The 17704-nt window shown below is 44.5% G+C and overlaps 1 protein-coding gene across 5 annotated transcripts in view; it reads left to right on the forward strand.

The window, feature by feature from the left end:
- The window catches only part of LOC137383839 (protein phosphatase 1 regulatory subunit 12A-like), a 333936-nt gene that overhangs the window by 193709 nt on the left and 122523 nt on the right, over nt 1-17704 (forward strand). For all 5 annotated transcript variants that reach the window (XM_068057118.1, XM_068057119.1, XM_068057120.1 and 2 more), the window contains one exon: nt 14086-14283. In XM_068057118.1, coding sequence (XP_067913219.1) covers nt 14086-14283 — 198 coding nt within the window. The remainder of the gene's footprint in view (nt 1-14085; nt 14284-17704) is intronic.

Consider the following 17704-nt stretch of genomic DNA (forward strand, 5'->3'; position numbering starts at 1 on the left):
AGGAGAAGGGGATAGTACCTGAGGATAGAATAAACCATTAACAAAAGCAGCTAACATGGCAGGAAGGAAGGGAAGTTAGGTGGTAAGCAGTTTTGTGGAAATAGGGTCAAGGGAGCAGGAGGTGGGCTTCATGGACAAGATGAGGCCGAAGGGGACATGACGACAAATAGAGAAACTAAAGATGGGTGCGAGTTCAGGTCTAGGGTAGGGAAAGAATCTTCAAGGAAGTTTGGCCCAGTGGGATGGGAGAAAGGAGGGAAGTGGCAGAGGCAGCTGATAAGATGGTCTCGATTTTAGTGACACAAGTCCATGAGCTCCTCCAACTTGTTGGAGATGAGGGTGTAGGAGACTGGAGAGGGGTGTAAGAAGATGGTTTGTAATGGAGAAGAGCAGTGGGGTGATTCTGGAATAGTGAGCAGGACTCGGTGGTTCTTTTTGTGGTCCAACTAGATCTAGTGGTGAATAGCTAAACTAGTTGTCCACTGTATCCATTCAAGTCTTGAGGGAACAGAGATGAGAACCAGACTAAGGGGAGTATCTAGACTCTGAGTAAGTGAATTGGGAGAGTTTTCCCAGGAATGGACTCAGAAGAAAGTAGGGTTGGGAGGGGGAAGTGGATGTAGGTGGAGCGCGCGATACGAGGAAGACATCAGAAATGCTGGTATCTGTGGTTGATGCTATGGGAGTAGCAAGGTCACATGAGATGGCAAGGTCAAATGGGTGGCCATGAATATGGCTGGAGAGTTTATTTAGAGGGAAATATTAAGGGAGGGCAGTGAACTCAGGAGAGCGAACGTGATGAATTGGGATGAAGGTTGAAATCACTGCGGATGAAAAGTCATACAGTATAAAGACTGAGGAAGCAAAGCAGCGACTGCGTCTGAGAAAATTTTTATGACACTTAAGTAGGCAACAGAGAACAAGGATTTTAAATGACGGATGAGGGGGGTGGAACGAGATGAAATGCTCAAAGGCGGAGGAGGTGCCAAAGGAGTGAGGGGACAGGTTAAGCTGTGCTTTGATGAGAGCAATACCACCACCGCAATGGTCTTGGCAGGGAAAGTGGTGAAATGTATAGCCAGGCAGCGAGGCTTCACTTATGTGGAAGGTAACATCACTCTTCAACTAGATTTCTGGCAAGCCCATGATGGTGATACAATCATCCACAATAAGCTCATGGATGGTAAGGGCCTTGTTCACAAGTGAATGAACGTTCTGGGGGAAGATGTAGTGATTTTGATCTGGCAGATTCCACAGGGTTAGCACTGAGCGCTGAGTTGGACAGGGAGGAGATTTACAAGTTTAGCCCTCAGGACGGTCGTCGTGGTAGTTGGGATTGCTGTGCATAAGGAGGCAGTTTAGGAGTGCTGTGTGGGTCATCCAGAGAAGCACAGATGGAAACTGTAGGCTTATCTAAGAAGAGGGTGTCGAGCCTGGAATGGAGGCAGGGCGTTAGGGAAGTTGAGGAGTTCTGTTGGATTGGGGTAGGAATTTTGGAGGCAGAAAACTAGGGAGGGGAGAAATGAAAGGAGGCATGAAGGCGAGAGGGGGTTTTGGGAGGGATAAAGAGAAAAGAAGTGGGAAAGATAAGTGGAAATAGAAGTGATGGGCATGGGTGGAAGTCAAACAGTGCATACGAATGGACATGGGAAAAACTTAAGTTGCATAGGCGTGGTTATGTAGTAATTATCAGGATATATATATCCTGGTAGTAAACAGGAAATAGGAGACAACAGGAGGGAGTCCAAAGTTAAAAACAGAGGTCTCATGGTGGGATATAGTTGACTTGGGTAATGTGGAGTCTTCATGGAGCGTCTGTGAACTCTTGTCCAAGTTCGGAGAAGACATAGCAGGCAAATGAAGTCCAGAAGCTACTTGAAGAGCAGAGTATAGGAGGGCACGCTGATGGATGTATTTCTATCATAATGAAGATTTAGGAGGTGTGCAGAATTGCTTGCGGGACAGGGAAGAGAAAAGCTGTGAAGCTGGAGGCCACCATACGATCCAGAGGAGGCAGAGAAATGTATTATGGCCCAGGAGAGTGAATCTCGAGCCAGACTAGCTGAAGCTGTAAAACCAGTAGGCTAATTACAGGCACAGCAGGGAATCGCAGCAGTGGAGAGTGGGGCTATAGGCTAAACAAGGTGTTCTCAACCTTTATGCTCCTGATGACCCACCCTAACCCCTGTTATAAAAATCCCTTACCCCCCCCCCCCCCCCCCAATAACACAACAAAGTATCCTTTTTGTGTAAAAAAAAAAATAACTTTTGCTGATGTTGAACAATTCTGTCAAGACATAGAGATCTGAATTCTGGGATATGCAGTAGAAGGACTCCCTCTACTCTATTTACCAGATCCACAACTGAATTATGAGGTAGATTTCAGGCAAAGAGGAAACCTGTTTCAGTGGGTAAAAGCAAACTGTGATTGAGTAACAGAGAGGGAGAATCAATCCCAAGATGAAGGTAGCTTTGCTGAACCCCCAATACAGGGTTGTGCATTCCCCTTGTTCGTGAGTGAATGAGCCTGGTAAATGGCATTGGATTTAAACATCAAGAATGTGAAGATGTCTGACACCCTGCCGTTAGCCCTGTGTATCCCCATCCACTGCGCTGAATGAAGGCAGTTGCTTCATCTTGTGGCTAAAGGGGAAACTCTGAGACTGGGGAGGACACCTGCTGGGGCGTTACCTGGAGATTGAATCAGTGAGAACCATCCCAGTACGCTGGGTAAATTCCAGGGGACACATTTGGGGTGTCTCACCCTTGGTTCTGTCGACACCCATTTAAACTGTTTGCAGTCAAGTCAATAGAGTCTGTCAGGGATAAAGTTTGGAATATGTATTTGGATCCTGTATTTTTTTTCTTGACCCTGATTTAAGGAAGCATTGATCGCTCAGTTGCCTCTCCTGCATTCTGCTGGCACTGCAGAGTCTGACTTTAAATGAGTCTGTTGCTGCCTTTAGTTGTCTCAGTTCTGAGGAGCTCAAATTCTTGCTTTACTGTCCCTCAACATGTTCCTTTTCTTTGTATGGTGATTTCCTGAGTACCTCATTACATTTAATATTGATTCTAAGGGACCACTGAGATTGGAGGCTCTTATTCCATATTCTTTACATTCCGAAGATTGAACGATTGTGTGAAAGTGATTTTCGTCACTCTGTGACTGTAAATTCCGATGTCCTGTTGCAGACATTTTGCAGTAGAGGCAGAATGCAGCAGGTGTGACAGCGAGAGAAACAATATAAATGGATAAACCTGAGCAACAGTTTAATCTGCTTGCCCTTGTTCACCAGACCCAATAATATAGGCCACGAACTGAAGGAGAATTGTCTGGAGATTGGATCTCAACCCCTGTGCAGCTCAGGGTGACGAATGCTTGGGAACTCTGCTAGAGTGAATAAATTAGAGACTGAAACTATGCTATAAAGATCTCATATTGAGCTACAGTCCCCAGGGGAGTCACTGGGTGGCAGCACTCTTCTGGATCTGAGCACTGGTATTAAGCACCAGCTTCAGTTTGTCGCAGCCTTTTTCTTTGGACCCTTTGAAACCTCCTTGCAACCAACCCCTGGTGAGAACCCCCGGCTAAATAAAGTTACTTGAAACTTTAAGCAGCAGAGCAGCTGAGTCTTGCAGTGCGATCCGGTGCAGAATTGTAGTCCTGATCAGAGAAGTCTAGGGATTTGGAAGCTAAATTTGAGAAAATATCAAGTGCTCACTCTGAATCCCTTCACTGTTCCTTAAAAAAAAAACACCTCTCAACCTGTAGATAAAACCTTGGGTTTGCTGAAGCTGTTGGCAGGAGGTGTGGTGGTGGCTACTGACCCTGACCCAAACCCAGGTCCAGGCCTAACAGCTCACACCCCAACACCCATCTCCATTGCTAGCTCTGAACAATTATGCTCAATTCTAATAGCAACATAATTGTGTAAAATTTTAGACAGTAGGGGAATTAGAAAATGAGAATATTTCATATAAGTATCATTTTAGGAATTACGGATTGAAATTTGCCAGAGGAGGAAAAAAGTAATTGCAAAGCCAAGGCCGCAGTCATCAAATGTAAAGGTTAAAATAGCCTAGAGGTCAAGTCAAAATAACAGGTACATAGATGCCAACATTAAAAGCCAGTTGACACTGGTGAACAGCTTCAGTTAAAAGGCTCACTCTTATCCCCAAACACAGACCTATGTGATGTAAAATGGCAGAATAAGCTAAATTGTTATAGAATGCCATGATTTTTACCTGTATTTTGGGTATTGTATTCTACAATATAGTCCTTTTCTTCCTGTCAAAATTGAATCCCAGCCTCCTTGCCTTAATGTGCTGAGCAAGAAGCTATTTTGAGAGTGCAGTAAAACATGGTTTGTGCTTAACTAAAGACCCAATTCTGTCAGATGTCGCACACAAAATCTGAAGTACTGGAACATGTTAGTTTCCAGTGGTACATTGAGAAGTTTTCTTTTCTGGAGTATGCCCGCCCAGTAAATGCAGTAACTGTGTGTGATTCCCATAATACCAAACTTTTTGTACTAGAATGATAAAGTGCTCTTTTGCTCATCTACTTGCACCTTCAGTTTAATTTAAAAACCTAGTGACTTTGCCATGACCTGAATCAGCCAAGCTGTTCCAGGATCGCTACAACACTGGCATCTACCCAACAATGTGGAAAATTGCCCAGATATGACCTGACCACAAAAACGACAAATTCAATCCGACCAATTACCACCCCATCAGTCTACTCTCCATCAGCAAAGTGATGGAAGGTGTTGTCAACAATGGTATCAAGCGCCACTTAAACAGCAACAACCTGCTCACTGATTATCAGTTTGGGTTCCGCAAGGGCCACTCTGCTCCAGACCTCATTACAGCCGTGGTCCAAAAATGGACAAAAGAGCTGTGCTCAGAAGGGGAGGTGAGAGTGATTGCCCTTTATATCAAGGCAGCATTTGACCGAGTGTGGCATCAAGGAGCCCTAGTCAAATTGAAGTCAATGGGAATCAGGGAGAAAACTGTCCACTGGTTGCAATCATACCTAGCAGAAAGGAAGATGGTTGAGGTTGTTGGAGGCTAATCATCTCAACCCCAGGACATCGCCCTGAGGAACTCCTACAGCAGTGTCCTAGCCCCAACCATCTTCAACTGCTTTGTCAGTGACGTTCTCTCCAAAGTCAGAAATGGGAATGTTTGCTGATGATTGCACAGAGCTCAGTATCATTTGTGGCTCCACAGATAATGAAGGAGTCCGTGCCTGCATGCAGCAAGACCTGGACAACATTCTGGCTTGGACTGATCAGTGGCAAGTAACATTTGCAACACACAAGGGCCAGGCAATGAGCATCTCCAACAAGAGAAAATCTAGCCATGTCCTCATGACATTTAACGACTACCATTGCTAAGTCGCCCGGTATCAACAACCTGGACAGTGGTGTGGTTGGAGGGGTTGGTCACCATTGTTGAATAATTAAACTGGACCAGCCATATAAATACTGTGGCTACGAGAGCAGGTCAGAGGCTGAGAATTCTGCAGTGAGCAACTCATCTGATTCCCCAAAGCCTATCCACTATCTACAAGGCACAAGGCAGGAGTGTGAAGGAATGCTCTCCTTGCCTGGATGAGTCCAGATCTAAAAACATTTGAGAAGCTCGACACCATCCAGGGCAAAGCAGCCCACTCGATTGGCACCTAGTATTGTGCAATGAGGTAGGATTAATTAATGACAACGTGGGTAACAGCGATCATAATTGAATTTTACGTTCAGTTTGAGGAGAGAAGAGTGGGTCCAAGGGTAGTATTTTAAACTTAAATAAGGGCAATTATGAGGGCATGAAAGTAGAGCTAGCTAAAGTGAACTGGCAAATTAGGTTAAGGGGTAGGTCAATAGAGATGCAGTGGCAGACATTTAAGGGGATATTTCAGAGTACACAGAATAGATACATTTCAACGAGGAAGAAAAATTCCAAGGGTGAGACCTGCCATCCGTGGCAAACTGAAACAGTTAAATATTGTATCAAACGTAAAGAAAAAGCCAAGAATTGCACAAAGCTGGAGGCAGGTCAGAAGATTGGACAGAATATAAAAATAGCAAAGAATGACTGAAAGATTGATAAGGAAGGTAAAATTAGAGTATGAGAGAAAGCTAGCTAAAAATATAAAGACAAATATTAAGAGTTTCCATAGAAATTTTAAAAAAGTTAACAGTGAGTGTTGTTCCTATCGAAAGTGAGTCTGTGGAATTAATAATGGATAATAAGGAGATGGCAGATGAATTGAACAGATATTTTGCATCGGTCTTCCCTATTGAGGATAAAAGTAGCATCCCAGTATTAGCTGTAAATCAGGAAATGGAAGGGAGGGAGGAACTCAAGAAAATTACAATCACCAGGGAAGTGGTACTGGACAAATTGTTGGAGCCACGGGCTGACAAGTCCCCGGGTCCTGATGAACTTCATCTTAGGGTGTTAAAAGAAGTGGCTAGTGAGATGGTTGATGCGTTAGTTTTAATTTTCCAAAATTCCCTAGATTCGGGGAAGGTTCCATGAGATTGGAAAATAGCGAATATAACTCCTTTATTCAAAAAGGGAGATGGAAAGCAGGAAACTACAGGCCAGTTAGCTTCACATCTGTCTTCGTGAAAATGTTAGAAGCTATTATTAAAGACGTTCTGACAGGGCATTTAGAAAAATTCAAGGTAATCAGGCAGAGTCAACATGGTTTTGTGAAAAGATAATCATGTTTAACCAATTTATTGGAGTTCTTTGAGGCAGTTACATGTGCTGTGGATAAAATGGAACCGGTAGATGTATCATACGTACATAGATTTCCAGAAGGCATTTGTTAAGGTGCCACATCAAAGGTTATTGTAGAAAATAAAAGCTCATGGTGTAGGGGATAACATACTGGCATGGATAGAAGATTGGCTAGCTAACAGGAAACAGTAGGCATAAATGGGTAATTTTCTTGTTGGCAAGATGTAACGAGTGGTGTGCCACAGAGATCAGTGCTAGGACCTCAACTTTTTATAATTTATATATTTTTTTATTGATTCATGGGATATGGGCATCACTGGCTATGCCAGCATTTATTGCCCATCCCTAATTGCCCTAGAGAAGGTGGTGGTGAGCTGCCTTTTTGAACCACTGCAGTCCATGTGAGGTAGGTACACCCACAGTGCTTTTAGGAAGGGAGTTCCAGGATTTTGACCCAGTGACAGTGAAGGAACAGCGATATAGTTCCAAGTCAGGATGGTGTGTGACTTGGAGGAGAACTAGCAGGTGGTGATGTTCCCATGCATTTGCTGCCCTTGTCCTCCTAGTTGGTAGAGGTCGTGGGTTTGGAAGGTGCTGTCTAAGGAGCCTTGGTGCATTGCTGCAGTGCATCTTGTAGATGGTACACACTGCTGCCACTGTGCGTCGGTGGTGGAGGGAGTGAATGTTTGTGGATGGTGTGCCAATCAAGCGGGCTGCTTTGTTCCGAATGGTGTCGAGCTTCTTGAGTGTTGTTGGAGCTGACCCCATCCAGGCAAGTGGAAAGTATTCCATCACACCCCTGACTTGTGCCTTGTAGATGGTAGACAGGCTTTGAGGAGTCAGGAGGTGAGTTACTCGCTGCAGGATTCCTAGCCTCTATCCTGCTCTTGTAGCCGCGGTATTTATATGGCTACTCCAGTTCAGTTTCTGGTCAATGGTAGCCCCTAGAATGTTGATAGTCAGGGACTCAGCGATGGTAATGCTATTGAATGTCAAGGGGAGATGGTTAGATTCTCTCTTGTTGGAGATGGTCATTGCCTGACACTTGTGTGGCGCATATGTTACTTGCCACTTATCAGCCCAAGCCTGGATATTGTCCAGGTCTTGCTGCATTTCTACACTGACTGCTTCAGTATCTGAGGAGTCATGAATGGTGCTAAACATTGTGCAATTATTAGCGAACATCCCCACTTCTGACCTTATGATTGAAGGAAGGTCATTGATGAAGCAGGTGAAGATGGTTGGGCCTAGGACACTACCCTGAGGAACTCCTGCAGTGATGTCCTGCAGCTGAGATGATTGACCTCCAACAACCACAGCCATCTTCCTTTGCGTTAGGTATGACTCCAATCAGCAGAGAGTTTTCCCCCTGATTCCCTTTGACTCCAGTTTTGCTAGGGCTCCTTGATGCCATACTTGGTCAAATGCTACCTTGATGTCAAGGGCAGTCACTTTCACCTCACCTCTTGAGTTCAGCTCTTCTGTCCATGTTTGAAGCAAGGCTGTAATGAGGTCAGGAGCTGACTGGCCCTGGCGGAACCCAAACTGAGCGTCACTGAGCAGGTTATTGCTAAGCAAGTGCTGCTTGATGGCACTATTGATGACATCTTCCATCACTTAACTGTTGATTGAGAGTAGACTGTTGGGGTGGTAATTGGTCGGGTTGGACTTGTCCTGCTTTTTGTGTACAGGACATAACTGGGCAATTTTCCACATTGCCGGGTAGATGCCAGTGTTGTAGTTATACTGGAACAGCTTGGCTAGGGGTGCGGCAGGTTCTGGAGCACAGGTCTTCAGTATTATTGCCGCAATGTTATCAGGACCCATAGCCTTTGCAGTATCTAGTGCCCTCAGTCGTTTCTGATATCACGCGGAGTGAATCAAATTGGCTGAAGTCTGGCATCTGTAATGCTGGGGACTTCAGGAGGAGGCCGAGATGGATCATCAACTCGGCACTTCTGGCTGAAGATTGTTGCAAATGCTTAAGCCCTATCTTTCGCACTGATGTGCTGGGCTCCCCCCTCATTGAGGATGGGGATATTTGTGGAGCCACCTCGTCCAGTTAGTTGTTCAATTGTCCACCACCATTCATGACTGGATGTGGCAGGATTGCAGAGCTTAGATCTGATCCGTTGGTTATGGGATCGCTTAGCTCTGTCTATTGCATGCTGCTTATGCAGTTTGGCATGCAAGTAGTCCTGGGTTGTAGCTTCACCAGGTTGACACCTCATTTTGAGGTATGCCTGGTGCTGCTCCTGGTATGCCCTCCTGCACTCTTCATTGAACCAGGGTTGGTCTCCTGGCTTGATGGTAACGGTAGAGTGGGGGAAATGCCAGGCCATGAGTTTACAGATTGTGGCTGAGTACAATTCTGCTGCTGCTGATGGCCCACAGTGCCTCCTGGATGCCCAGTTTTGCATTGCTAGATCTGTTCGAAATCTATCCCATTTAGCACGGTGATAGTGCCACACAACACGATGGACGGTATCCTCAATGTGAAGGTGGGACTTCGTCTTCACAAGGACTGTGCGATGGTCACTCTTACCAATACAGTCATGGACAGAAGCATCTGCAGCAGGCAGATTGGTGAAGACAAGGTCAAGTATATTTTTCCCTCGTGTTGGTTCCCCCACCACCTGCGGCAGACCCAGTCCTTTAGTGCACGGTCAGTAGTGGTGCTACCAAGCCACTCTGGGTGGGGGACTTCAATATCCATCCCCAAGAGTACATTTTGTGCCCTTGCCACCCTCAGTGCTTCCTCCAAGTGGTGTTGAACATGGAGGAGTACTGACTCATCAGCTGAGGGAGGGCGGCAGGTGGTAATCGGTAGGAGATTTCCTTGCCCATGTTTGATCAGATGCCATGAGACGTCATGGGGTCCGGAGTCGATGTTGAGGACTCCCAGGGCAACTCCCTCCCTACTGTATACTACTGTGCCACCACCTCTGCTGGGTCTGTCCTGCTGGTGAGACAGGACATACCCAGGGATAGTGATTGCAGTGTCTGGGACATTGTCTGTAAGGTATGATTCTGAGAGTATGACCATGTCAGGCTGTTGCTTGACTAGTCTGTGGGACAGCTCTCCAGCTTTGGCACAAGCCCCCAGATGTTAGTAAGGAGGACTTGGCAAGGTCGACAGGGCTGGGTTTGCCGTTGTCGTTTCCAGTGCCTAGGTCGATGCTGGGTGGTCAGTCCGGTTTCATTCCTTTTTATTGACTTCGTAGCGGTTTGGTACAACTGAGTGGCTTGCTCGGCCATTTCAGAGGGCATGTAAGAGTTAACCACATTGCTGTGGGTCTGGAGTCACATGTAGGCCAGACCAGGTAAGGACAGCAGATTTCCTTCCCTAAAGGACATTAGTGAACCAGATGGGTTTTTAACAACAATCGACAATGGTTTCATGGTCATCATTAGATGAGCTTTTAATTCCAGATTGATTAATTAAATTCAAATTCTACCTTCTGCTGTGGTGGGATTGGAACCCATGTCTCCAGATCAATAGCCTGGGTCTCTGGGTTACCAGTCCAGTGATAATACCACTACGCCACCGCCTAAATGACTTGGGCGAAGGGACCGAGGTTATGATTGCTAAATTTGCTGATGACACAAAGATAGGTAGGAAAGTAACTTGTGAAGAGGACATAAGGGGGCTCCAAAGGGATGTAGATGGGTTAAGTGAGTGGGCAAAGAACTGACAAATGGAGTATAATGTGGGAAAGTGTGAAATGGTCCACTTTGACGGGAAGAATAAAAAAGCATATTATCTAAATGGTGAGTGATTGCAGAGCTCTGAGATGCAGAGGGATCTGGGTGTCCCAGTGCCTGAATCACAAAAGGTTAGTATGCAGGTACAGCACGTAATTAGGAAAGCTAATAGAATGTTGTAGTTTATCGCAAGGGGGATTGAATACAAAAGTAGGGAAGTTATGCTTCAGCTATACAGGACATTGGTGAGACCACATCTGAAGTACTGTGTACAGTATTCGTCTCTTTATTTAAGGAAGGATGTAAATGCATTGGAGGCAGTTCAAAGAAGGTTTACTAGACTAATACCTAGAATGGGTGGGCTGTCTTACGAGGAAAGACTGGACAGGCTAGGCTTGTATCCGCTGGAACTTAGAAGAGTAAGAGGGGACTTGATTGAAACATATAAGATCCTGAGAGGCATTGACCGGGTGGATTCCCCTTGTGGGAGAAGCTAGAACTAGGGGTCACTGTTTAAAAATAAGGGGTCATCCATTTAAGACAGAGTTGAAGAGAAATTATTTCTCTGAGGGTCGTGAGTCTTTGGAATTCTCTTCCTCAAAAGGCGGGAGAAGCAGAGTCTTTGAATATTTTTAAGGCAGAGGTAGATAGATTCTTGATAAGCAAGGGGGTGGAAGGTTATCGGGGGTAGATGGAAATGTGGAGTAATCAGTTCAGCCATGAACGTAGTGAATGGCAGAGCAGGCTTGAAGGGCTGAGTTACCGACTCCTACTAATTCGTATGTTTGTATGTAATGCTCTCTGCTGGTTGGAGTCATAGCTAGCGCAAAGGAAGATGGTTATGCTTGTTGGAGGTTAATCATCTCAGCTCCAAGACATCACTGCAGGAGTTCCTCAGGGTAGTGTCCTAGGCCCTACCATCTTCAGCTGCTTCAGCAATGACCTTTCCTCTATCAAAGGTCAGAAGTGGGGATGTTCATTTTTGACGACTCAGGTACTGAAGCAGTCCGTGTAGAAATGCAGCAAGACCTGGACAATATCCAGGCTTGGGCTGATAAGTGGCAAGTAACATTCGTGCCACACAAGTGCCAGGCAATGACTATCTTGAGAGAATCTAGCCATCTGCCCTTGACATTCAATGGCATTACCATCGCTGAATCCCCCACTATCAACATCCTGGGGGTTACCATTGTCCAGAAACTGAACTGGAGTAGCGATTATGAATGCAGTGGCTACAAGAGCAGGTCAGAGGCTAGGTATCCTGAGACAAGTAACTCACTGCATGACTACCCAAAGCCTGTCCACCATCTACAAGGCACAAGTCAGGAGTGTGATGGAATACTGTCCACTTGCCTGGATGCATGTAGCTCCAACACACTCAAGAAGCTCGACATCATCCAGAGCAAAGCAGCCTGCTTGATTGGCACCCCATTCACAAACATTCACTCCCTTCACCACCCGCGCATGGTGGCAGCAGTGTGTACCATCTACAAGATGTACTGCAGCAACTCATTAAGACTCCTTGGACAGCACTTTTCAAACCACAACCTCTGTCACCTAAAAGGACAAGGGCAGCAGATGCATGGGAATGCCACCACCTGCAAGTTCCCCTCCAAGCCACACACAACCCTGGATTGCCATTCCTTCACTGTCGCTGGGTCAAAATCCTGGAACTCCCTTCCAAACAGCACTGTGGGTGTATCTACCTCACATGGACTGCAGTGGTTCAAGAAGGCGGCTCACCACCACCTTCTCAATGACAATTAGGGATGGGCAATAAATGCTGGCCTAGCCAGCGATGCCCACATCCCATGAATTAAAAAAACAAAACATTGTTTTGCAGTTGGGGGCCGGAGGTTAGTAAAATCAGAACAGGAATAGTTTATTTAACCCCTCGAACCTGTTTTGTCTGCTGTTCAGTGATGTGAAGGCTGATCTGCCATCTCATTCAATATACCATCCTTTCTCTTATATCTCAATACCTTTTGGTTAGCAAAGATCTATCAATCACAGATTTAAAATTAACAATTGATCTAGTTGCTGTATGAAGGTTGTAAGGAGAGTTCTGTGGGTCAGGCAATACTTGGAGTATTAATGCAAATCCTTGAATCTACATTCATAGGTGTGTGAAGAAGATTTCAGTTTCAGGTAGAAGTTACATAACAAACTTTAGGAATTGTTATGATTGAGGCGGGAGGAGTGCACTGTTAATTCAGTCCCACTTCTCCACATGTCACAACATATTTATTAAATTTTCCCACTACTGAAAGTCAATCAGATACACTCTTTTTCCCAGAATAGAACACACTAACCAGGTTTCTTTACTGAACAAAATTAACCGTTTATTATAAAACAAGTCTTACTGAGTAATGAAGTTTTAAAGAAAAATTTTCACAGATTAGATTTTTAAAAATCCAACATTAAATTTTAAAAAGTTCCCTTTTTACCTTCACACATTCACACATTTATACACAGACGGTTATGCAATAAATGACCAAATAATCAGTTTTTGACATTGGTTAAGGGATAAATGTTTGCCAGGACGTTTGGAAGAGTTGCATAGTGCCATAGAATCTTACATATTTGTATAAATTCAGACTTCATCTCTCCTCTTAACATCCCATCTGAAAGATGAGCTTTCCCTTAGTACAGTACTGAAATATTATCCCAGACTATGCACTCAAGTTTTTGAAGTGGGTTTTGAACCCAGAATCTTGAGTTGGAGGCGAGGGTGCTCCTGCTGAGTCATGGATAACATCTTTAAGTCCTTCAATGTATGTGTGGTAAAAATATAGATAATCAAAAAATGGCATGTGTTTAATGAGTTCTGAATATCATTTTCCCAAACAAAGATTGAAATGTACCCCATCTTTGTTGTGTGAAGATAAGGAATCTAAAACATGTCAGCAAAGCAAATGAAAAATGTAATTTTGTCTTGTATATAATACGCATCACGTTCTTCATTGTTCAGAAATTTAAGATTGTTGATTGATTAACCACCATTATTTTTGTATCTAGCAAGTTAATAGGTACAAAATTTCAGGAAATTTCTAGGTCATATGATGGAGCAGCCAGTCGTATATCTGCGCTTAGTTTTGCCAGTAAGTAGCGCTTAGTGAATTACAGTATTATCATTTATAATTTCCATTTAAACAAAGTAATGAGAGTTTCAAGGATTTGGTAACCATTAAGCTGCTGTTTTTTTTTGTAAATAAAGGTCATACTGATCCCTTAATAGCCTGTTGGAAATTAAATACATAGCTGTGAATTGCAGGTTTGCTGCAATGTTTACTGTGAAACACCGGCTGCCATGTTAGCCAGGCTGGAAACTTTCCTGTATCCTTTTGTGTGAGAATAGCCAATTAGTGCTAAACTGGGAAGATTTTTGTAGTGTAAGCCTATCCCCACTCGAAACTGCATTCAGACTCCCCTAGGTCCTTTCACAAAAGCAGTCGCTACAGCCAACAGGCAGAGGAAAATTTCACTCCCATCAATCTGGACTTGATTTGAACCTGAATCCTGGAGTGCCTTATCCACTGCATCATCCAGTCCCCTGTTGCCCACTTTTTAAACCAAATTTAAATTACTTGTAATTTCGTGCTCATATTGTGATGTGTTTTGTTAAACTAGGGTGTAACACTAACAGATCTGCAGGAAGCAGAGAAGACATTCAGTCGATCTCGTGCTGAAAGACGAGCTCGGGAACAACAAGAGAAGGATGAAAAAGAAAAGCAAGATGTAGAAAAGCAGGATGAAAAAGAAAAGCCATTAATGACACGAGATACTGAAGAGTACAGGCAAAGATGGAGTAGAAGCCATGAGGAAGAGGTATGTTGAATTGATTGTGATGTTTCCAACACTATAGAATATTTGTAAAATTTGGAGCAGTCAAAAGTGATGGTAAAGATATTTGAATTTGCTATTACAGCTAAATTAGTTCTTCTGCCTAATGAAGGGTTATAAGTCTAAATGTCGCACCTTGACTGCTATACTGACTGCAAACAACTTGCTCATAACAGACTGGGGATTAAACCTGGGACCACCTTAATCGTTATGCTTCAGCTCGCTGGAACATTCGCAAAGCAATTATCAAAAGTTTTCATCACTTTGGTTAATGCAGATCGTTATAAAGTTTGAAATCCATAGGAGAAAGAATGAGAAAATGTACTAGTCCAGTAGACTATAGTTTGCTTTGTAGAATTTCTTTTTTTTTCAGTTTTCAAGTCGAAGCCATGAGATTGCTGTAAAACTGAACAACCTTTTGAAAGTGCATTGATTTGGTCAGCACAGCAGTGGTCTGCATGCATTATTGCGAAGCCATTTTAGGAATCTCTTGATGCAGGTAAAATAAGATGGCATGGAGCTGTAGGTGATGTCATCAAGCTGTCCAAGCAGCCAGTCACACAAATGAAGCCTCACAGCCAGCCAACCAGGAAATGAAAAGCACTAAAATTTTATATAGAGCAAAATAAGGATTAGGACATTTACTTGTGGCTGGATTTTAAGGAGCCCTCGACGTCTGGATCAGTGGCGGTGGCATGGCCTGAAGATGGCCCCGGATGAGGCCAGCCACTGACCTTGATGCCGGCAGGGCCTGGCCCGATCCTCCCGGATCAAATCAAATCAATTAAAATAATTAATTTAAATATACTTGTGTTGCCTCTTGATGGCCCGCCGCAATCTTCGGCCCGGTGCTCAGCACACCCGCGCCTTCGGGTCGCAACACTGGTGGAGAGGGGGGAGGAGGTCAGTTTATCAGTGTGGGAGTGGGGTGACGGGGTGAAATTAATGTCATGGCTATCTGGGATGGTGGGAGGGTTGTAGTTTAAACTTTGTGCAGTTTTGGTGGGGGTGGGGGGGGGGTGGGGGGGGGAGGTTAGGTGATAAAGGTAAGTGTTTTTGGGGGGAAGGGCAAATAATTAATTTGATTGCTTTGGTGGGGGGTGGGAGAGGCGCAAAATAAATATATTCATTTAATTTTATTGCATCGAGCTTTAAATATTTAAATAAGCCAGTAGGGCTGACAGCCCTTTAAAAATGGCATCAGAGCCTGCGCACAGGCAGTTGACACTATTGCTGGGGACGGTCAGCCTACCCCTTCCATGTGATTGCTGGGAGGGTGGGGGCAGCCTTGGCTATTTAAATTAGCCGCAGTGCTTGAGATTGCGGTGGCTCTTTGGCGTGCTTATAAAATCCAGCCCACGGAGTGAACAGAGGCTGAAATATCATGGGAAATTTTTTTTTGAAGAGTTGAAAAAGTTTAGTTTTACAAAAAAAATACTCAGAATGGAGACATCTAACAACATTTGACAAATATGAAATTATTTTCACAGGGCCAGATCTTTTGTCCAGTAATAGGTGTTACTCAAATCGCTGTTGTAAACCCATTTACACCTGATTGAACAGGCTGTAACTTTTTATGTGGTTTCGAACAGCAATGAGAGAAAAGGAGATGTTCGCGCTACATAAACTGGCTCTGGGGGTTGGTGGGGTAAACATAGTGCAGCCTGTGCTACAGCAGTGATGGACAGACTGTAACTTTGGGATTTCCATATTAAACTGCCATGCACTAAATGCTGAAATAAAAATAAGAAATGCTTGAAATACTCAGCAGGTCTGGCAGCATCTGTGGAAAGAGAAGCAGAGTTAACGTTTCGAGTCAGTGACCCTTCTTCGGAACTGGCAAATATTAGAAATGTCAAAGGTTATAAGCAAGTAAAGCGGGGGTGGGGCAAGAGATAACAAAGGAGAAGGTTTAGATTGGACAAGGCCACAATAGCTGACCTCAGAAGGTCATGGAGCAAAGGCAAACAATACGTTAATGGTGTGTTGAAAGACAAAGCATTAGTACAGATAGGGTGTTAACGGACTGAAAATTGAACAGCAGCAAGTCCAAACATGAAAAAAAACAGTGGGTAAGCAAACTGAACAAACTAAGATGAAATGAAATAAACATACAAAAAAAATGTTAAAAAAATGCTTTACTTGCTTATAACCTTTGACATTTCTAATATTTGCTAGTTCTGAAGAAGGGTCACTGACCCGAACCGTTAACTCTGCTTCTCTCTCCACAGATGCTGCCAGACCTGCTGAGTATTTCCAGCATTTCTTGTTTTTATTTCAGATATCCAGCATCTGCAGTATTTTGCTTTTATTTTAGTGTTTAATTCACTGCCACTTCTCTTCCAGGAATGCCTACCTTGAAGTTCTGCTCTTCTCTCCGACGGGATTTTCATTTGTCTCTTTTACCTTGTTCACTTCATTGCTTTCTATTTCCCTCCTGGTGTTTGATAAAGTGTACCAAAAATCGTTTTCACAGCCACATCTCCTTCCTCAGTGACTGTCTCCGGCTCGGACTTATTCCACATGGATTCCAACTGCAGTTTCACCCATCATGTTTTGAATCCACCCAGGACTACAGCTATCTCCGAGAAATACAACGTTCCTCGGACTGCTATTCTCGCCGCATCCTGAGATCCACATTCGGTGCTATGCGCCGCCACATGTACACACTGAACCTCTCTCTCCAGCAGCACCGCCTCACCTTACCTCAAAGCTGGTCTACTGCACAGTTTCAGTTCATCCTTTGTTTCATCCGATGCATTAACAAAAAACTTTTTTTCTTCCTTTCAGATGTCAAGGAACGCAAGCTCCAGCAGCTGATGGGGACGAATGCTCCTCCAGATCCTCCTTCCCCTTCACTTCCCTCTGACCCCACCCCTTCTGATCTGACCCCTTGCCATGTATTCACTATACCCTCTGACCTCCCCTTCTCTGCTGCATGTTCTGTACTCTGCAAAGGTCTCAGTTTTATCCCCTTATGTCCCCACCTCAATGAATTTCGCGCTCGGCACGACATTGAGCTCTTCTTCCGTTGCCTCTGCCTCCGGGCTCACTTCTTTGACCAGGAGTCCTCCTCCCCCCCCAACCAGCAGACCCATTCACCCGCCTCCAGCATTCTCCCTCTAACTGGACCCCTCCCCCTGGCCTTTCACCCGCTCTTGATCTTTTCATTGAAAACTGTCGGCGAGACATTGGTCATCTCAATTTCTCTTTTCCCCCCCCCCCCCCCTCACTCACTCTAACCTGTCCTCATCTGAACTTGAGGCACTCCGTTCTCTCAGGTCTAACCCTGACATGGTCATCAAACTTGCAGACAAGGGTGGTGCTGTTGTATGGCATACCGACCTCTACCTTGCAGAGGCACAGCGCAAACTCAGACACTTCTTCCTACCTCCCTCTGGGCCAT

This window comes from Heterodontus francisci, chromosome 25 (genome assembly GCF_036365525.1).
Source record: "Heterodontus francisci isolate sHetFra1 chromosome 25, sHetFra1.hap1, whole genome shotgun sequence".
Classification (NCBI taxonomy): Eukaryota; Metazoa; Chordata; class Chondrichthyes; order Heterodontiformes; family Heterodontidae; genus Heterodontus; species Heterodontus francisci.